This window comes from Thunnus maccoyii, chromosome 6 (genome assembly GCF_910596095.1).
Source record: "Thunnus maccoyii chromosome 6, fThuMac1.1, whole genome shotgun sequence".
NCBI classification, from domain to species: domain Eukaryota; kingdom Metazoa; phylum Chordata; class Actinopteri; order Scombriformes; family Scombridae; genus Thunnus; species Thunnus maccoyii.
The window spans coordinates 27,298,369-27,317,931 of NC_056538.1; the positions used below are offsets into that span (position 1 = coordinate 27,298,369).

A 19,563-nucleotide genomic window follows, 5' to 3' on the forward strand; every position below is an offset into this window, starting at 1 on the left:
ATGATGTGATTAAAACTTCATTAACACATCAGTTTGATTGTTAGTCATGATCAGCTTTGTGAGCGGATGGATACAATGACATGTACATTTTAATAAATGACGAGGCGAGTGATATAAGGGGAAATGACATTTAAAAACCACTATATGAGGTGAATTATTTTCTGCTCTAGCTGCATAATATATTTTCCAATGTATTTGCTGACGTCATATTGTACAAGCAACATCCTGAATGAGAGAACTGTGTTTGAAAGTATTGATGCACGTAGCTAAGTGAGGACAATAGCCTCATAGACACCATGAGGTTAGAAGTGAAACGATGGTGTGACTGATTAAGGTGCTGAGATCAGACTTTCTATGTAAACATTTCTACTCTGTGGTATTTAAGAGAAAACTCAGAGTTGTGTGTTGTGTTTTATCTATCTTACATCTAAAACCAGCTTAGAAGGAGTCAGAGAGACTGAGAGATGCGCATGGTACACCCTCCATACACAGACGTGTATGAGCTGCAGCAGATGGCAGAGGCAGGGGAAGTGACACAAAGAGTTCTGATTAAAGATAATGCTCCCCGTTACTCAAACCGTCAGGGTGGGCTCACGCTAAGTAAGCCCAGCCTTTTGCTGATATGGAGACAGGGTGAGAGATTACTCATTTTCCTAATGATGGAAGTGTTCAGCTGCAAATTGAGGCTGATTATATCTGCTAAGAACTTTTGAGAGGTTGTTTTTCATAAGATGTGCTGCGATTTTTCACAGATCATTGCCCCCGTGAAGCAAGTGAATGAGGACTGTGCCGAATGCATCGCTCTTCATCATCATCTCGCCTGTAGGATGGAGCTTTCCATCGCAGCAGTATGATGTCGTGTGTAGGAATCATATTTCCCTATACTGTCAATAACATCACCCTCTATTCTACATACACTTAATGGGTTTCAAAGCTGAAATTTAGCTTAAAAGGAGAATGTGAACTTGGCAATTCAACACATGAGGGAAACATCAGAAGTTAAGCGTTCCTACCCTCAAGACCTTGTCTATCTTGGCGCTCCGTGGCTAACCTCCCACCTTCTTTATTAACACACAAGAATTTATTGGCCTGTTTGGGTCTTATCTGCATGTGTTATGTCCTGCAGCTGCTGGCCTTTCAGGGTCAGTGTTTTGACTATTGGGAAACCTGAGCAGTTAAATTGCAACGGTGCTCTAATGCATTCGTTGGGCTTAAAGGCCTGTAGTTTTATACTCTTAGCAAATCTGTTTAAAATCTTGTCATGTTTACTTTTCTGGGTACATGGATGGGACAGTGCCTTGTCCAACCCAGGAGCATCTGGATCTCTTCACCACTCGGGACAGATAATGGGCGAGAGCTGCTGAAAATGCAAAATAGCCACACCACGCTGTTGGTGCTCTGTTGGGCTCCTGTTTTGTTTGTAGTACCTGAATTTATTGGAAATGCTCCAGAAATGTGTGTCATAAACTTTGTCTGGGAAACTGTCTGGTTAACATCTCTCAGAACTGAGATGAGGAGCTTTGTGTAAACTGTAAGATGTCTGAGGAACTTCCCCGTGCTCTCTCATGTCCATTTGTGTTTTATTTTAGCTCACTGTTGCATAAACTAATGTCACATAGGTAAATACAGATAAATGACACCTGTCAAGCACAGAAAAGAAGACAAGCATATTTTTAGCAAACTCTCCATGCCCGACATTAGGGATTAAACAATAGAGCATCTTTATGTTCTGCTTTTCATGATTTTTTTAAGGATAGTTTATCCCAAATAAAAATATAAAAGCTTGGAAAATATTACAGTGGCCAAGCAATATTTGTCAAATGTAGCAGGATTGCATTCCCTCACTAGCTGAAACTCCCATCTGTTCCAGGAATGTGGCCTGATGTGTGACCCACTATTGATTGGAACTAGATAATCATTGTCTGCTGCAGCTCATTCAGCTTTGTCCCCTCTTACACTAACCACAATCACAAGTGTTGAGGCATTCAGTCATACTGTCATAGCCATTAGAGCAGTCCCACCTTTAAAAATCATCCATAGCAAAATGGTCTTCACTGCTGTTGTTTTGGCGAGAGCAGTTTGCTGGCAAGATGTCATTCTAGCCTTTTTCAGGCACCGGAAGGGACTATAAATAAAGTCACTGATGTGCTAAATATTTCTATTTTTGTTCTTCACTAACTTTGAGAAGCACGGAAACAGCAAATAATAAAGATCAACGATGAATGCATGAAGGGGAATTTTTGTATGAAGGTTATTATTGCTAACCCTTCAGGTGAGTAAAATGAAAAGCTTGCATCATGCTTATTCATGAAACTCAAGAACCCCCACACCACTTCCTCCTCTTAATTCTTCCGTGCACTGTCCCATCCTTCACGAGCCCACATCAAGCTCTTTCAACTCACCTTTTACTATAATTGAGCAGTAATGGCCCAGCACCCCTGCCTTTTCATGCAGTCTCATCACAGCATTGTTAGTGTGTGCAAGCGTGAGCACCGATGTGCAGTCACTCAGATCAAACAGGAGACATGTTGCCTGAGGCGTCTGGTCTGACAGTAGCCAAGTATTCAGAGTCACAAGAGGTAAATCGCCCCACAACAAGATATGACCTTTATGAGAGCTGGTAATAGATGAGAAAATGTACACAATCAAGGTTGTAACAAGGCTCTGCCGCAGATCCACAGTGCTGGTGTTTGTGCAGCTGTGTAGTGTGTGTACTGCGGCAGCAGCAGGTAAAGCAGAGGAGGCTGAGTCAAAGACAACAATCGGCTGTCTCCTCCTCTTCTGCCTTAAAAGAGGATAGGCAAACAAGAATATTCTAACATTTGACGTGGATAACATACGCGTTTAGTTTGAATGTTTGCTCATGCACATTTAAAAACATGTTGACTGATGCTTATCAGCCTGCTTGTTGACACAGCCTACTACTAAACACACACTTTGCATTGCTGTATTGCTGTAAAAGGCACACCTTGGATAATTGTTTAAGTCACAACCATCTCTCAGTTCATTAGTCTGTGTTACTAGGACAGCGGAGTGATGAATTGGGCTGAAAGACATGAGACTGCCTTGTTTTTACAGTGTAGATAAGTGCAAATACAGTAAATGATTGTTGTGACTTATCAGCTGTCGTTTTGTATTTGTCTCCTAAAATGCGGTATAAAGGCTTGGTGGACTGTCAACACATACCAGAAAATTGTTTCCTTTTCATTTCTGTGAAGTAAGAGCTTTTGTATGAATTTGTTTGTTTTCCCACAGTATCATTGTTTTCTGCCAAAAATAGAGCAAAACATGCCTACTTATCAACATGTGAAGAAACAAAAGGAATTGGCAAGACAAACCAGTTTTGATCCTATTTTTAGAAGCAAACTCTCTTGAAAGATTGTTTTGTGTGGTTTTGTTATTAGATGTTTTCCTTCCCAGACATCTAAAATAGATGCAGACGTGTTGTCCCTTGTACTCCACTATAGTCTCTCTGTATCTGTAGCCGACTGCCATCAGCACAGGACAAATGAGACTGTGGAACAAGGTAGGATCAAGCCTTTATGGGATGATTGAATAAGACTGAAGGAGCTAAACGCTGTGCGGATGGCTGCCCTTCTTCTTGGAGAGCTTCAAACACTGGCAGGCAATGATTTTTTTACAGTCTAGAGATAAGACTTTAACGATCCAAATGGTACTTTTATTTACCGTAGAAACGCCTGACCAAGTGTCTTTATTGTTTTCTCATAAACAATTGTTTTGTGCTCCATGCAGTTGTGTTGTTCATTTTTCTGCTTAGAGTCAACCTTTATTTGACTTTGATCTCTGCTGTGGAAAGAGCGGTGGAACATGATGAACAAATCTCAGTATATGGGAATTACAACATGTCCTGTGTGGTTTGCAGTAAATTGCTCAGACTATAATGTAACTCTCTGATATTGTGTTAGTTTAAGGTTGTGATTAGTGGCCTGGCTCACAGCTCTCTCTCATTGGTCCAGTGGACTGTTCAGTCCAGTTGTTAACAAGGGCAGTGTGTCTTGGCTGAGACCTTTTTTGGCTGTACTGCAACAGTGGGGCCAGCCCTATAACCGCGAATGTCCATGACTGACTGACTGACTGAGTCACTGAGTGATGAAGTCACACCATTGGTTGGCTGGAGGTGGCAGAAGGTTGCCGAAGCCAAGTATCCCAGAATGCATAAGGCACCAACCGGCAGCGATGGCTGAGATTAAAGAAACTTTTATCACTGAAGTTGATGATGATTAAAAATGAAATACGAACTATGAACTATGAGTATTCTGTCCTCACAATAGCGTGTCTGAGCAAGGCTAGACAGATGGCGAACCGAAACGCCAATAAAACTATGTTCTTGTAAAAGGCGAGGCTTTACTGGTGGTCGTTTTCGTAAAACTTAAAAATAAAATACAAAGCATGTATTTACTGCATACATAGTATATATATGCATATGAAAGAATATACGAAATGCTCATTAACTTAATGTAATAGACATGAAATAAACGGCTTCTTAAATGCCTATGAATTTTAACCCCTTCTCTTCACAGGTAACATGGCAGATAAGTATTAACACATGAATTGTACAGTTATTAGCTTAATATAGATCTCCATGAGAATACCTCTTTCAGTTAGCTAGTAAGCTGAAAAGTGAAGGAAATGACTAGCATACGGAGCCTACATTCATCTGACAACTAAAATATTTTCCTTGCACAGAACAATTTCCCCAAGAAAACACTGATTCTTACAATATTTCACATCTTTACTTATGGACATATCAACTCCAAGACATTCACATGCACACTGTAGGTTGCTCTTTGTTCAACTGAAAACAAAATGGAGGATGAAAACAAAACTTAAGACAAATAAGCCCTACCTAAAATGTCCACTACGAACCAGTAAGGAAGTAATAATGCAAACTAAACAGGGATCACAACAATGAGAACAAATAATTGAAAATTTGCTGAGGACATCTTTACTTCTGGTCTCTTTGTTTATTACAACCCAGCTCTGCATTTGCTCAATAAGCATCAAAACTACCAAATTGCTAATGTTTTTGTGGTGAGCTCAGTGGTAAGCTGATAAAAGAATTTGACCATACTGTCTGTAAAATACTCACTGTAAATCTGAGTCCTTGCGATACAAAATGAATTGATGAAATCAAATTCAAAATTAAATTACTGACAGGCTGCAGAAGCCCACTGTACATGCAGTATCAGCACCTCTGTGAGATGCGGTAACTGGGAGCTCTATTTTAGTTTTGGAAAAACTGGAAAAACTCAAAATGACGCAGAAGAATGACAGTAATTTTGGTGAAGGTTGGTGTTGTGACTGTACCGCCTGGTCTTCATAGACAGTGGAGAAACCATGAGTGCTGAGTAGTTATTCTTTAGCATCGGCCCACTCGTGCACAGCAGGTGTTCGCAGCTAATTCCTTTGATATAATTCCTTTTAGAGGAGAAATGTTGGTCTCACAGATGAACAATTGTAGCTGCCACATTTGTTTGACTGTAAAGTGAAACTTTATGTTTTTACTGGACAGAACAACAGCGTTGCCTCCGGGGCTCTATATGTACAGATATCACTACATTTCAATAAATATAAATGTTTTAAAATTAACAGATCATTCTATATTAAATTTTGCTTTATTTTATTAAGCTACATAATAGTTTTGATTTTTATTATAGCCACATTACAGATTGAATAATATAAATTACTTCTCTCTGTCAATGAGGTTTTTTGTGAGAGAAAAAAGTGTTAGTAAAGCTTTGAGCTGAGATTTCCTTACTTCCATTTCCTTGGGCTTGGTCACCACTTGTCGCCACTTCCTGTATCCGTTGTTTCAAATTAAGAGCCCTCTAGCGTTTCATACACGGTCCAGCCGTAGTCTAGGTTTTAACCTAGTCTTGTTTTGAACAGTGAAGCAGCTTAAAGGGAACCTATTATGCTCATTTCCAGCTCTTTATTTTTACCCTGGGACTCCATTAGAGTAGCTTTGCATGATTCACAGTTCAAATCATATCTTATAATGGCTCTCAGTTCAGCCTCTGTCTCTAACAGGCAGTTTTAGCTCCTCCTAGTTTTTAGCTCCCATCTCTTGAAGACCCTGCCGATGAACCCACTCAGTACTAATTGGCCAGCTTACTGGAAGCCTGCCAGGGGGCAGCCCTATCAGAGTCATGTTGAGTTATTGCTGATAAAAACCCAACATTTCCTGCTTTTGCCGCTTTGTATTAAAAGCTTTGAAATGACTAAATGATGTGAGACTTTTATTATGAGGAATTTAGAGGAAATAATATAATAATGATATATATATATATATATATATATATATATATATATATATATATATATATATATATATATATATATCTGTCAAGAGCAGACGTCAGCAGGGGCTAAAAATACAAAAAAACATTGGAAACAAAGCATTCAGAGCAGTCTGAAGCCGGTGCTTTTTGCTCACAAGGATTATCTCTACAAACTTTTATCTCATTATTTGACACCTTGGCCACATTTAATATGAACATCCGACATTGTAACATTCAGTGTATGACTGAAAATAAGGAAAAGCATAAATAGGTTCCCTTTAAACCACGAGGGGGTGGAGAAAGTTAGAGAACTGGAGAGTTTAGCCTAGTTCTACAGCTTCAGCCCTCACTTCCCAGAGCTTAGACAGTGATCGATGGGCTTAGACATGCACTGCAGGACAGGCGGTGGGTGGGTTAGCTCATTTTGTTATGTCCTCCTCCCCCATGATTTACTTTGCCAGGGAAATTTGCTCAAAGTTAAGAGTGCGTGAGAGAGAAGGAGGAAAAGCTGCACTGCCAGTTGTGTTGTTGAAAAGACTGATTCAAAACTGAAGGCACTTAAGACTTTTTCCCTCATTTTCCATGCAAGATATCTGTGAGAAGCTGAACAGGAAGTGTGACAGAGGGAAACATTATTCAACCTTCTCATTCAGACCACACTGTAAATGATTTTGTTCTTGAATTAGGCAGCATCTGCTTTTCCTGTGGAAAATACTCATTCTATTTTTAGTATGATAAGGCCTCTAAATGAGTTGTCTTTCCTTGGTGGTTGAGAGCTGTTGCTGTACTGGTTTAATATGATGGCCGCAGCTGAAAGATGCCAGGAATAACCCAGCTGGGTCGAACTGACCTCTTGAAACTGGGCAGTGCTCCAAGCCTCAATTAAATGATGCTCTCTCTTTCCAGAAAAGGCCATAATATTTAAATGGGGCTTGTAAGAGTTATAGCGATTTTTCTCTGAATGGTGTGATGGCACAGAACCAAAGACCTTTTGTGGACATGAAAAAGGAAAAAAAGATGTATGTGATTAGTTGTTTGTTCTTATGAAAGACTGTGATGTCTGCTGTATTTTTATGAAATAAGGAAGTTCACACTCCAATGGAATACTTAAGAAGGAAACTTGAGTAGTAACACTGTTGAATTCTTTCTTTAGAATCAGCTTTCCCACACCCCGTGCTTGTATAGTGTGCAGTAGTGAACATTCATAACAAACTCTCATAGTGAAAAATGGCCTAGTATTTTTTCACACAACTGTATGACTCATCAAATGAGATTTCAGATGATTTTTTTGTGCGCTTTCAGAAACTACTACTATCTACTATCAACACCATTAAGGTTGTACTGCCTCCAGCATTTATCAGTGTATTACCCTGACAGAAAATAAAATGAAAAAAGACCCCAATAGCTCAGTAGCACTTCAGTTACACACTGAAGATAACATCACAATCTGCACTTCCTGGAAAAAAAACAAAAAAGAAAAGCTAAACATGTTGCTGCCTCTCTTTACTGTGGCTGTGTTGACTTCTCAGAGAAGTATGGTATGGTACTTAAAGTTAAAATATCCTGTATCGTGTTGCCACTGTTCTGCTTTATATAATTGTAAATTGAATATCTCTATTTTTTGGACTGGTGATCAGACAAAACAAGCAATTGGAAGACATTGTCACCTTAACAATTTATTTGCATGGTATTAAAGAATGAAATGATTAATCCAAAAAAAAAAATAGAAATAGAAAATCATTTGTTGCAGCCCCATCTTGATAGTTCAATAGGGTTTTTGCATCAACCACATTTAAGTACTGACAACAGCATATCAGCATGGAGGCAGGCCACACTTCCTGATATAAAGACATCTGCTAATGTGATTTAAGTTAAATAGCTTTAGTGAAATTATCACAGTCTCATGAAACTTAACATTAACCTTCACTGAAAAAGTGCAGAGGTGCTATATCATGTCAATGTTATTAATTAAAATAGACTGTCACAATATTTTTTTTTATTTACTTATTTATTCTTAACAAATTGAGAAAAGTAGAGACATGGTTGGGCAGCGGAGTTTACCACTGACCAATTTCTTGGGAAAAAACCTATAGTTTTTATAGTTTAAAAAAGAAGCAATGGTTATTCAAGTGTCCCAGTAAGAGATGATACTGTGACAGTGAGCCAGTATGCACAATACCAGGATCCTAAAACCAAAGCAGCTAAATGTAATTCAGCCATCATTAATTTTTTTTAAAAAGCAAGTAAGAACATTTTGTGTGCATTTTCCTAGAGGAGCTTAGGAACACCTTTCAGAAAAGTACAAGAGAGATGCAGTGTGATTCATTTTCTGCCCTGTGTGTGAGTTTGTGCATCTGTATGGTGTCAGTCTGGTTCGGGAGGGTGGCAGGGGTCAGCAGTTAGCCTTGCGGCAGTGTCTGTGTTAAGGGAGTGAGAGGGGGCCTGCAGGATCTTGTGTGTCAGCAGCCTGCATGTGAGAGACATTGCCTAGCGGAAGTGTATCACTGGCAAATGTCCAAAAACCCCCCTAACCCCCCCTCACACCCCCTTTCCCTTCCTGGTCTATCTTCCCCTTGTGTCTCTGAGCACAAAGAACACAGAGTCCCTTTAAGACAGCTACTGGGAAAACGTATGGAGATATTGTAATCAAGGCCACTGTTCTTCCTTTATGCTTTTCCAGTTGACAAATACAACAATGGTGTTAATGGTGTGAAATCAGCACGTTACATCGTAGGTTTCTTGCTCTTGCGTCATTATTGGTTCACTTATGTTGCCTTTCATGTGGTTTATGACCAGAGATGTTTATTTACACTTTGCAAGGAAATTCCAGTTCCAGTCAGTGACATGATCGCATGCAAATGTGGCTCTTGATTTCGACTGGATGGAAGCAGTGTCATTCACCAGTTCTAGAGGTGGGTGGAGCCTGCAGTCTTGTAGTGACACTGTCATGGAGGAGCTCTGCTTTTCTCTTTGCTCTCGGAAGGATATCAGCACAGGAAATACGTTGGGAGGCAGTAAACACCTGCTGCCTCCCCTCGCTCCTCCACCACAGCCTCCAACACACACAGAAACCACACACAACCACATGCATGCTAAAGCACAGTAACCTAGTAAGCAAGCAGACTTAAGTTTGTCTGAAGTCTGTTTGATCAACAGATAACACCACAATCGAAGTCCAGCTGTTGAGTGTTTTGCTGTGGCAACATTCTGTATGGCATACAGTATGAAATCAAACTGAATCTCTATAACTGTTGATTATTTAAAATGTGTTACTTTTATTAAAAACAATATTTTAACTTTGAAATATAAAGTTTCTCTATCAACACAGGTGTGGTTTTGCTGTACAGGCTATTTTCTTTTTATGTATTGAGGTCATGTTCTTACCTTTCAATCTTATTTTCCAGGCATGGAAGAAACGGTGGTTCATACTTCGCAGCGGCCGCATGAGTGGTGACCCCGATGTTCTTGAGTACTACAAGAACGACCACTCCAAGAAACCCATCCGGGTCATTGACCTGCACTGCTGTGAGCAGGTGGATGCTGGCCTGACCTTTAAGAGGAAGGAGTTCCAGGACAGTTTTGTGTTTGACATAAAGACTTCAGACCGCACCTTTTATCTCGTGGCTGAGACTGAGGAGGAGATGAACAAGTGGGTCCGCTCTATCTGCCAGCTGTGTGGGTTCAACCAGTCGGACGACAACCATGGTAGGGAACCGTGTCCTTTCTTTGCTGCTCTATCACTCTGCCACTGTTTCTGTTTATCTTTCTCCCTTTTTACCTTTTCTCTCAATGAACTGACTTCTTAAAAACATCTCAAATGGTTGACCCAACTATTCAGTATAATAATAATGATGATAATAAAATAAACTTTCTTATTAGTATTACATTATTTAATGCTGAAATGATTATTCAATTAATGACTTAGTCAGTTGACCCTTTTATTAGTCGCCCCCTGTGTTTTCTTGTGTCATCTAGAACTGCTTGCATCTTAGTTTTCACAAACATCAAGCAGCAGAGATTCAGCCACATGATATCATAGGCAATGTGTTTTTTCCATCTTTGTTATTTGAGAGAGAGAGAGACATAGAAACATCCCTGCCAAATAAATGAGCACATTGTCTGGGAGAGGTATTGATTTTACACTTCATTTGTTTTGTTAATGATAGGTTCTGATCTCTGCCACCAGAGTAATGAAAAAATATTATTCTGTATATGGCAATTTTTTAAAGTTTCGAGCAGATACAGAGGTTCAGTTTTGTGTATTTGCTACAGCTACTGTTTTAGATCTTTTGTACAAGCAAGGGAATTTTCCCTCTGGGGCTACCAGTAATAAAAAAAATGAATCTACTAGTGGCGCCATAAAGCATGTTGGATAAAAGCACTCATCAGACAAGACATGTTTATAATAGCATTTTTATGCATTCATGTTCTTATATAAAATCACTTCTGTCTGGTCCAATCCTTTCACTGTTGTGCCATAGGTTTGCCTTAATTACCTAAATTACACTCTGCTATTATCTCTAACCATTAAAAAAAACAAAACTACTGCACATATGAAGTGATGACTTAAAAGTAAAGAAAGAAATATAAATGCCTCTAAACTCTGGTGTCTGCAGCTACTGTTATTATAGTTCACGATCGCTCAGGGTTGAGCCGTTGCAACATTAATGTATCTCTCTGCCATATGTGAGCAATTGACCACATAAATTCAGTAGTGTATGTTTCACCAGAGTTTGTGAAAAAGCCCCTCTCGTACTCTTAATCCTACCCGTCCAGATTGCGCTCATGCTGTTGTTTTCCCGCCATCTGGCAGCTGGTGGACGTTAATCGTTGTGCACATGGTTGATCATCTGTAAAATACAATATATCCAGGTGTGGAATAAAAAAACAGCTGTGGAGAGTGTAATAATGCTCACATCATAAGGGGATCTCCTTGGTCCAAGTTTAATTATTAGTGAGGTCATGTTATGAATCTCAAACTGTATCAGCTGTAGCCAGTGGGGTGTGGCTGTTAGAATAGGGTTGGAGTAATCAGAGGGTTTATGTCATGACAGCTGGGTTAGTGATTGCAGTCCCTTTACTGTAAACATCATACAGTTACAGGCTGGTCATGTAACTCTTCTCTGTTTTCACTTAAATGTTTATTTCCTGTTTCTGAGAAAATCTTTCTCATAAACTGTGATCTCTCTGTGTTCATCCAAATGCATTTTCCATACTCTGTTTTAGTGAGTAGCAAATTATAAGTGTAAGTAAGAATTATTTAGCATCCCTCTTTGTGCTAGCTTAGTCTCCACTCGCAGCTTCTTCTAAGCAAAATTATAATTTTCAGCATTATTTGTGCCAGAGGGCTGTAATTTTCAGAGAAACAATGACTGATTTTGACTATTATTACAAACCAAAACTAACACCTCTTCATGTGTTCCAATGCTGTAGTCAAGCATAAAAATATGTTTTTGGAAAATGTTATGCAACTATATAAACCTCTGTTATAAGACCTCTCTCTCTCTCTCTATATATATATATATATATCATTTATTTTAGATTTTGTGTGTATATTTAAATTGTGAACATAACATTCTGAGAAAACGTTATTGTAAATGTTAATCTTTTTAATCTTTCATTTATCCACTTCCCAAGGGCATCAATTTACAACTGGTTCCCTATTACATCATCACCACTGTCTTAAGTTAGTTGAAAAGCACAGAAATTTATTGGGAGCAGCAGCCATGGATCTTTAGTGGGGTAATGAGTTAAATTATATAAATTATTTAATATGTATATACATTTTTGGCAAGTCTTAGCCTGACCCATGCTGCTCTGAAATTATAGACCTACTAGCTGAGTGTGTTTGTTCACTAATAAACAAAGGTAGATCTTTCTCCATCTTGTTTTCTAATCTATCTCTTGATCTGAAACACACACACACACACACACACACACACACACACACACACAAACATATCTTAAGATCAGTCCACATAACACGACCCTTCCTTGTAAAACCAACTTTGCATAAGAGGCATTTCAGGTAAGCGTATTTTCCTAGGAACAGGTTGTTGACTTATGCAGATCATCTTTCTCTTCCTCTGAATAACTCTTGCTTGCTCACTTTGGTAACAAGTTGTTGTCAGGGTGGCAGTGGAAACAAATTCTCACCTCTTTCTAAACTGTTTTCATCAACACTGGCCTTGTGTAGTAGTAGCTAGTGTTTTTCCACTAGAAGAAGAAAGATCAGACTGCTCAGGTGAAACTACCTGTTGTATGATACATACATACATTGTGATTATTACAAGAATCAGTCATATTTCTCATCAAGTAAGTTTTATTTATGTAGCCCAAAATCATAAGTTACAACATTGCCTCAAAGTGTTTTACAATTTGTACACCATACATCCTCTATCCTCAAAAGTAACCTAACAGTAATTATGGTTATGCTGGTTAAAGCTGTAGGTAGTCTGGATTGTACTGAATAGTTACAAAAAGGCCAGCAAGCGTTTTTAACATTTTTATTGATGAGTAACTTGAAGGATTAATTGATTGCCACATTTTTTTGTTGATTGGTTTTCTGTTTTGTGTGTTGTCTAAAACAAATTTATCAAAGCAGTGTACATTTGTGTGAAAAACAAAGATAGCTTCCTGGTTACTGCATTCACATGGCAACAAATTCCATGTTTGATAACACAATCTTGCCATGTGGAAATTCTCAGCATATTTGGAAAATACTTTTGCCCAGTCACATTAGCAGAGACTGCCTGTCAACAAAAGGGTGTATTGAAGCTGAAGTTGATGTCAGTGTGAATGTGTGTTAGACAGAGATACAGTGTGTGTGTGTGGGAAGAGGGCAGACTTGACACAACCTGATGACCTGCATCGGTTTTCCTCTCGCAACATCTCAGATCTCGATCTATGAGCCCACATAGCGCTCTCAGAAGTCTCACCAGTGACACATTAACAGTTGTTTTACATGTTGAACTCTCATCAGTTGATACGCAATCTTGTACTTGTGAGTTTTGTGATTGTAGGTTCAAGAGGTGACTCAGATATACGGATGGTAATTGGAGATAACAGAGGATGTCTGTGTATACACATCTTTTAGCAGTAAAGATATTTTGTGGGTTTTCCTCCTGGCAGACAGCTGCAGATATGAGCCAGTGTGTCACCTAACAGACTGGGAATTCCCTTTCCGAGAGAAAACAAACCAGGGTTGGAAAAAAAAACAAAACAAAAAAAAAACTGAGACGTTAGTTCCTCTAATGGAAGTTACACAAGCACACAGAGACAAACAGAAGAAACACAAATAACAAGTTGTGCAGATAGCGTGCTTGTTTTCATACGGGGCCAGACATAACCAGCAAGACACATCAGCCTTAGTGTCTGAGGTTCATATTGATTGTGTACACTGTGCAGTCATGACGTTACATACTGTATACAGTGTCATAGTTGTTCTAGTTCAACTGCAGTGCCAATGAAAAGTCTAAAATTATCGTGGAAGGGATAAATAAGGCATAGCTAGACACTAAGAAGTCTGAAAGAGTCAAAAAATGTTTGGGTAGGAGCACTTCCTGGACTCAAATTGAGTTTGTTTGAGGTACTCTTTGAATAGGAATACATGTAGATATAAAAATACAAGAAAACTCCCAGGAACTCTCTTTCAATTAAAATGCCTTTATTGTCATGGCATAGTCGTATCAGACCTTTTAAACAAACTCTGACATGCTGAAAGAAAATGCCTTTGAGTTTTCTTGTTTTTGTATTTTCTTGAATACGTCTTCAGTAGTATTGAAGTGTTGCATCAGTTATATCAGCACCTTGATCTGAATGTACCTTTTTAGCAGTCAGGGTTGGGCTCTGCTACCAGTGGAGAGCTGCCTCTTGGGACTGTGAGGAAGGTTGGCCAAGGGCAGCACATGACAGGCGCTCATTGTTACACAACTCTTAAAAGCAACTCTCTCTTTCTGTCTTTCATTATGTCTCATTTTGTTTCTGTTTCTGTCTCTCTCTCTCTCCCTCTCTCTCTCTCTCTGTTATATTTCTACTAATGTTTTTGGTGTTGTTACTCATTCATCATTATAGGTTCTGAAACGCTACTTTGACAAATTTACTTTGGACATTTGTTTTGCAAATGTTTTATTTCTTAAAGGTTTAATAAAAAATGTAAATATATATGTATATATATACATATATATATATATATATATATACAGATGTCTGTCTCTGAAACTTCTGCCTTCATGACCCCAATACAAAGGAGGTGGGCGTAATTTTGTTTGTGCTCCTCAAAGCAAGGAAACAAGACTACTGTGAGGTTGCATTTGAGCTACGTGCTCATATTAGCATTCTAACATGCCCACAATGATGATGCTAGCATGTTGATGTTTAGCAGGTACGGTATTTACTATATTTACTGCGTTGGTTTTACTGTGTTAGAATGCAAACATTTGCAAATTATCACTAAACACAAAGTTGGATTGTCATGAGTTTTGCAGGTATTTAGACAGTGTTGGACAAAATATGATGGTGGTAGATGAAAAGTCAGGAGCTTTTTAGCATTCATCCTCTGGGGAGTATGAGTGTGTACCAAATTTCACAGCAATCCATCCAATAGTTTCGAGATATTTCAATATATTTAAAGACTAAAAAGTCAACCTGTTGTTGTTGCTAGAGGAAAAGGATCACCAAACTCATTGTGTCTTTGTTGCTTCTTGATAATCCACAGAACACGCTGTCAACAGATTTATATAGATTTTTGTTCAGCAGAAAGTAGTTCCTGTTAAAACTGTTTACAGTGATGTTTGTGGATTGTCCAGAGTAAGCAGAAGATTATTTTTGCAAAGATAAGTTGATGTAGACATTTTGAAATAAAATTTTTCAACACTAAATTATATTCATCCCCATTGCGTACAACATATTGGACACATACTGTCTATGCACGTACATGTAGTACATAAATACAAACACACACATTCCCTCTCCTTTGGCTTCTCACTCTCTCCACACATGCACGTCTGCCTCTTCCTCCTCCCAAAGTGCCCTTCGTCGGCATTGATTTTTGTTGAAATAATGAGACTCCATGGCACTGGAAGGTCAGGTTTCTGCTGCCACAGAGCTGGCTGGACGAGGACGGTTTGCTGTTGCTGCCATTGCCATGCATCCCACAATATCACTAGCAGCTTTTGAAGCATTGCTGGAAACAAGACACTTGAGAATGCACTGTGCACACTGATCATCAACATCATCAAAGAAAAGGGCTGTTCTGTATGTAAAAAAATAATGTAATCCTGAAGACTGTGCGTGTGTAATGTTTAGAGTGTCCAAAGTGTGAATAATGTATAGGTTTAGTGATGCATTTTGTTTTATTAAAAAAAATCCTTTTAAGTCAACAGCTGAGGAAGTAGATGTGGGTACAGTTGTGCTTGTTATTTAACAAATGTTGACAACCAAAAAAGCAAACTGTCCTCAAACAACGGGACAGCAGTGTATATTAGTCACCAGTCATTATAGCAGTTCTGATTGCCTTACACAGACACGTACACACTGAGTTTTGCTAGTTCTCTCAATCTGTGGATGAGCGCTGTTGTTATCAGATACTGATAGCTGGGTGTGTGGTGTGTGTCTGCACCCAGGGAGACCCACCCCCGAGCACAATCTAATGAATGGAACATCATCCCGTCAATCATGGGCTTTGTTCTGCTCTCTCCTGGCTGTTTGAACTCCGAGACGTGGATAATCTCAACTAAGAGATGAGGTTTTTACTTGTCAGCAGTTCCCTTTTTTTTTTTTTTTCTTTTTTTTTTTTTTTTTGCATTTTTGTTCCATCTTTGCAGGACAGCTCCCACTCTGTTTTGTTTTCCTCCTCTTCATTTTGTCTGTTTCCCTGGCTGCCCCTTGGAAAAAATAAAAAAGTCTTTTTTATTGTTTTTCAGTTTAACTGTTACCCTTAAGATGGTGAGAAATGGAAAAAAGAATAACTACAAAATCAGCATTTCCAATAGCAGCGTCAGCAGTTTTTGACAAATAGACATTGAAAAGAGATTAGATTTATGCAAACAGAATCTTTCACAGGGACTTCACATTAAACCACAGTCATGGAGCCAGATTGATGATTTGTTGACTGCAGCTGCACATGTCAGTATGGCTTAAAAACATGTCTACTTGATATGTCTACATGTAGAGCTGTGATATTAATCAGCTGATGACAAATCTCATCTTGGTTGCTAGTTTCCAAAATAAAAAGTCACAATTGAGAAAATATTGTCTTCTCAAAACTTCCTTCACACGTACTATGTGAAATCTAGACTTGCAGACAATGATTAAAGAGGAACCTACTTTGTAAGATAGTAAAGTTGTGGTCATTGTTTGCTTTTCTCTTCAACAGTGGCTGTGCCTCAGACAAGTTAGTTAAAATGTGACCGCTGTTGGCAACACATAAACTTCCCTCACAAGGGCAAGAATTTCACCAAATGTGACAGAACAAAATTACACAAGCAGTTGTGTAATGTTATAAAATCACGATAGTTTTTAGCTTTAATTGTTGTTGTTATGAGTAAAAATAGTCTGTAAAATCAGAATTTTTAAATTCTGCTGGGAAATGCAGTTTCTGGTTTAGATGATTTAATGCTACATACATAAATTTCTAACATGAATCACTGTTTACCTATATTTTCTTTTCAGTATAGAATATATGTTGTCCGCTGTCTATTTGTGTAATAATCTTTCATGTGGGTTTACAGATTCTGTTAGTATTTTTGTCATTTTTCATCTTTAAGTTGCCATCAGCTCAAATGATCATCATCATTAACATATCTGTGTTGTAGATTGTTTACCGATGGACATTTGATAGACATTTTCCACTACAAACTGTACAATACAAATACATTGCTTAACTGGAAGTCAATTATCTTTTTTCCCAAAAGGTAACCTGGGTCTGATCAGGGTTCTTGTGTTAGGCAACTCAACTGTGGCCAGCACTGTCACCACATTACCAGGCTGCATGTAAATATAATCACAGAGAAAAGACTCAGAATCTAATATATTTACCCTGAGAAAATGCAGGTTTATTGGAGTGATTGTAAACCAGTCTGGTCCTCTAGTATCCTGCCCATGTCTTCTCCCACATTACACTTTATCCTAAATATATCATACAGGTCGAGGCTTATAGAGCATCCTGACTACATTTGTACAGTGTATATTGTAGTCGAGAGAATACAAGTATTCTCCATTTATTATGACTTCTGTGTTTCCACACCAAGCTAGTTCTGTAATGCACCATATTGTCAGAGTAAATTATCCTTTTGTTTTTGGCTTAGTTGACTGCAGGCAGCAGCACAGCCCTTTCCAGATAAGTCTTTTTCCAATGAGAGAATGAAAATCAACACTCAACATCCACAGAAAATTGTCTTGACTTTTCATCTGTGTCCACCCTACTGTTGCACAGCTGCAGTATTTATCCACCCATCTCCTTGCAGAAATTAGGTCACACTGTTGAAAATGAGCTGCTGTTTTAAACTTTCGCCAAACTCTGTAATTCATTGGCCCAGACAAGCCTGAGCCTTTTAGGTGATTGATCAGTCCAGCGTTTTGAGGCAAATTGATGACGCAGTGTGGTCGATGGGCGGTGCTCACATGATGCTGTGGTGCGGGCAGGCACAGGGGAGTAATGTGATCAGGGAATGCTTCTGTGTGTCTGCTCTGCTTAATACTCTTTTGAGCTGTTTTCTAGTAAGAATGAAACAGCCATGTCACTTTGTTCATTTCAGGCTCACAAGCAGAGCAGAGAACGCCATTTTCCCTCTTCCTGTGGGGCGTCATACTCCCCCAGTGCTCTCCTCAGTGTGTACCTAACCCATATCTGCTGCAGCTTGCATCTCCTTTATCCAGTTATGTCAGTATCATGGATAGCTCCCAACCCCCCACTAACCATACATGCAAATGGCCTCCACTATGTGGATTACCAGAACACAGTGTTGCGTCAAAGAGCCACTGGTCCAGCTGATCTATGCAGAACAACAGATAATGTGTCAATATACTCTATATGCTCTTTACCAGGTTAACTTGCACTGAGTGAGCAGGTATAGGCCTCTCTCAAGGACACTGTGACAGGACCCATGGGGGATCAAACCTATTGCCTGACCTTTCTGTCACAAGATGGTCTCCCCCACCACCACCAGGCCACCCTGCAGAGCCTTGACAACCTGAGGTTAATTTGCAACACTCACTGTAGCTGTCTCAGCCCAGAGGCCATATTTTTAAGTGCAATCTCTTGTGAAACCATTAAGGAAATTGCATTTTTTTTTTTTTGTTATCAAAATGAAGGCAGTTGTACAGCATGCACCTTTGATCATTATCTTTTATGGAATATTTAAGGGGTGATTGCAATCTTGATAACAGCATGCAACTGCTGTATTGAGAGAATTGAAATACTTCCTCTACGTCCATGCGTCTATCAGACGCCCTTTCATGAAATTCAATAGGTCAGTGGTATTTTCTATTTTTATATCTAATTTCAGATTAGATTATCATATGTCCTCCACTAATTCTGGTCAGACTGAGAGGAAATGAGCACCCTACAAAGACGTTCTTGTCCTTAGTGATCTAGCAGGGTTCTAATTTTGGCCCCCTGAGACAAGCAGCCGGCTTCTATTAGATTATGGCCACAGAGCAGATGAGACAGTAGGTGATGTATTATAGAGCATAATTGGAAAATTGCTCATGAACTTAGGTGCTCTTTGACCCAGAATAGCCATATGTTGTTCACCAACCAAAAGGGTCTTTTAGTGCATTTCTGTTGATAGTCTTATGTTTGTTTCAAGCTGAGGAATGTCATGGGAAGAATGCTTTGTCCCTTTTAACTGCTTGTTTGATGTTGAGTTTTCAGCTTAGTTTTAGAGAAAATAGTTTCTGGTAATGACATCAGGCTCATAACTGTATTAACTATAATTAGCTTTTATTTTACTCGGGGCAGTCCCTCCTAGTCTTATTACTTTTTTGGTAAGATGTAATATAATGAATTATTTCTCACTTTAGTTAATCAACATTTTACCACCTAATATTGAGTGCCACAGTACATTAGCCAGTAGAGGAAATATTACTAGAGGCACCAAGGGGAAAGCTTCAGTGTTTTTATTTTCTGCTCTTTTCTCTATTTCTGTGTTATGGTTCTACTGACTTGATGGAATTGCTTCCCAGTGGTAACATACATCATCAGACCCATTAGTGTCAGTGATGAGCCATGTAGGCTATTCCACCAGCAGACTGGATCAGT

The 19,563-nt window shown here is 38.9% G+C and overlaps 1 protein-coding gene across 2 annotated transcripts in view; it reads left to right on the forward strand.

Annotated features, from left to right (window-relative positions):
• The window catches only part of gab2 (GRB2-associated binding protein 2), a 37,451-nt gene that overhangs the window by 6,785 nt on the left and 11,103 nt on the right, over positions 1-19,563 (forward strand). For both annotated transcript variants that reach the window (XM_042414663.1, XM_042414664.1), the window contains exon 2: positions 9,707-10,007. In XM_042414663.1, the coding sequence (XP_042270597.1) occupies positions 9,707-10,007 (301 nt within the window). The remainder of the gene's footprint in view (positions 1-9,706; positions 10,008-19,563) is intronic.